Source organism: Jaculus jaculus, chromosome 5 (genome assembly GCF_020740685.1).
Source record: "Jaculus jaculus isolate mJacJac1 chromosome 5, mJacJac1.mat.Y.cur, whole genome shotgun sequence".
NCBI lineage: Eukaryota > Metazoa > Chordata > Mammalia > Rodentia > Dipodidae > Jaculus > Jaculus jaculus.
Genome location: NC_059106.1, coordinates 60,594,895 through 60,597,424, shown reverse-complemented (window position 1 = coordinate 60,597,424; position 2,530 = coordinate 60,594,895). Strand labels below are relative to the sequence as shown.

Below are 2,530 nucleotides of genomic sequence, written 5' to 3'. Positions count from 1 at the left end.
TGAATTGAGGAAAGAAACTTTGGTTCCCCAGCGATAAGCTTTCAGGGAACAGTAACCTGCGCTGAGGCGGACTAGAGAGAGATAGAAGAGAGGAAGAGAGAAAGGCATGCCAGGGCTTCCAGCCACTGCAGAAGAACTCCACATGCATGCACCACTTTATACTTTTCAGCAAGATCAGAAATCCAAAACTGTTTCTCAGAAGTCCAATTTCCCCATCATAACGCTCAACTTCAACACAGAGCCAAAACAATGAAGTCAGTCAACCATGGACAAACACCTCTGAAACCATGAGCTAGAATAAATATTTCCTCCTCTAAGTTGTTTTTCTTAGCTATTTGGTAAGTTTGATTAAACATGTTTGCCATAGTCAGCTCCACATTGCGGGGCTGAACTTCTAAACAGACACTGTTTAGGGGAGGAAGAGTTTATTTGAAGCTGACAGATCCAGCAGTGGTGGAAGAAGCTGGCTCCCTCCCACAGACCCAAGCAGAGAGACACAGTCAAACCGCCAGCACCACAAGCAAGCACAAAGGAACCCAACAGCAAACATCGGGGAGCTGGCAGTCGGCAGCAGGACCCAGGCAGAGCTCAGACTGCTCTGCATAACTTTGGGCTGGAAATCATATCCACCCCCAATGACGCTTTAGGTCTGGACCCCAGGATCCACCAACAGTGGCATCTCCTCCAGCCAGGTTGCTGGAAAACCAAGTTTACAAGCTCTCATAAAAATGTATGAGTTGGGGCCCGAGGTGGTGCCGAGCGGGGTCTTGCCGCCCTTGACCCCTGCTGCGCTCTATGTGTCGCCACGTCTTCCCGCTGAGATGCTGCTGCTGGCCTTAGGCCGCCCGTGGACGGCGGCACTGTGTCCTGGAGGGAAGAGGACCGGGCTGTGGGCGGCCGCCGCGCTCCGGGTTCCCCGGGCGGCGGGCTCGCGGGCTGCGGCCGTCCTTCGGCGTCCCGAGCGAGCGCAGGTGGGCCCTCGGAGAGCCCCTGGCCGGGTGATGGGTGCGGGCGTATCTCTCGGCGACCCCCGGGTCCTACTTGTCAGCTCGAGGAACGGGTTCGCGGGAGTAGCAGGCCTGGCCTCGGGGACCGGCAGCCCGGCCTGGAGTTAACAGCCTGGGACGGGAGAAAGTCGCCGGGGCGGCTCGTAGCCCAGGCGGTTCCAGGTCTAGAGATACCTATTTGTTGGGAAGGATGTGTTCGAAGCTTACATACACAACTTGACAAATCAGAAGATGGAAGGCTGATTTATACTGGGAATCTGGCCCGGGCAGTATTTGGTGTGAAATGCTTTTCTTATTCTACAAGTGTGATCAGCCTTACCTTTTTACCATATGTTTTTTCCCAAACTAATGTTTCATTTGGAAGCTTGCCTTTGCAAATTTTATTTTATGGCATCCTAGGAAGCTTCACAGTGATCACCCCCACACTGCTTCACTTTCTCACAAAAGGATACGTTATTCGGTTGTACCATGAGCCCACAACTGACATGTACAAAGCCATTACTTACAATGTTGTGCTCTCAGAAACCAGTACTGTGTTTCACCAGAACGACGTGAAGATTCCTGATGGCCCACATATGTTTACCACATTTTATGCTAAAACAAAATCACTGTTGGTTAATCCAGTGCTCTTTCGAAATCCTGAAGACTATGACCATCTAATGGGTTATGACAAACCGTTCACTTTTGATGTAGAAGAAGACAGTGAAAAGAAGCAGCATGAGGAGAAGTGATGTTCTTACCTTTGTGCTTAAATGTGATGTACATTTCAGTATATAAGAAGATTGCTTTTACTAGGTCTTTTTTTGTTTTCGAGGTAAGGTTTCACACTAGCCCAGGCTGACTTGGAACTCACAATGTAGTCTCAGGGTGGCCTCCAACTCATAGAGATCCTCCTACCTCTGCTTCCCCAGTGCTGGGATTAAAGGTGTGTGCCACCATACCCAGCTTGCTTTTACTTTTTTATTGTTAGTGAGTGGTTGTTAAAAATAATTTAAGGGTACAGGATAGAGCTCAATAGGTAGGGTACTTATCTCTCAGTTGGTAGATTACTTGTCTAGCATGCACAAGATCCTGGGTTTGGTCCTTAGTGCAGTGTGTTTGTGCATGGTGGTGCATACCCAAAGCCTATAATCTCAGCAGGCAGCAGCAGCAGAAATTCAAGGTCATCCTTGACTACATAGTGAGTTTGAGGCAAGCCTGAACTACATGAGACCTTGTTTCAGAACAAGATAAAACAAAAATTAAAAGCTGTTAAGCAGAGTTCTGGTTTTCAGATAATGATTCTTTTGCAATAAAATAAGCTTGGAAAAAAAAAAATGTATGAGTTGGGCTGGAGAGATGGCTTAGCGGTTAAGCACTTGCCTGTGAAGCCTAAGGATCCCGGTTCGAGGCTCGATTCCCCAGGTCCCATGTTAGCCAGATGCACAAGGGGGCGCAAGCATCTGGAGTTCGTTTGCAGTGGCTGGAGGCCCTGGCACACCCATTCTCTCCCCCCCTCCTCTCTCTCTCTCTGCCTCTTTCTA

The 2,530-nt window shown here is 49.1% G+C and overlaps 1 protein-coding gene across 1 annotated transcript; it reads left to right on the top strand.

Moving 5' to 3' along the window:
• Nucleotides 1-747: 747 nt before the first annotated feature.
• On the top strand, nucleotides 748-2,318 carry LOC123460811 (transmembrane protein 70, mitochondrial-like). The gene is made up of 2 exons (XM_045150364.1): nucleotides 748-971; nucleotides 1,178-2,318. Exons 1-2 carry the CDS (start codon nucleotides 822-824, stop codon nucleotides 1,736-1,738), a joined length of 711 nt encoding a protein of 236 aa, XP_045006299.1. The 5' UTR covers nucleotides 748-821; the 3' UTR covers nucleotides 1,739-2,318.
• The last annotated feature ends 212 nt before the right edge of the window (nucleotides 2,319-2,530 follow it).

Excerpts from the sequence above, each read along its gene's own strand:
- LOC123460811 (XM_045150364.1), top strand. The coding sequence starts at position 822 with ATGCTGCTGCTGGCCTTAGGCCGCCCGTGGACGGCGGCACTGTGTCCT. Across the intron at positions 972-1,177 it reads GGCGTCCCGAGCGAGCGCAG|ATACCTATTTGTTGGGAAGG; the intron begins GTGGGCCCTCGG and ends CCAGGTCTAGAG.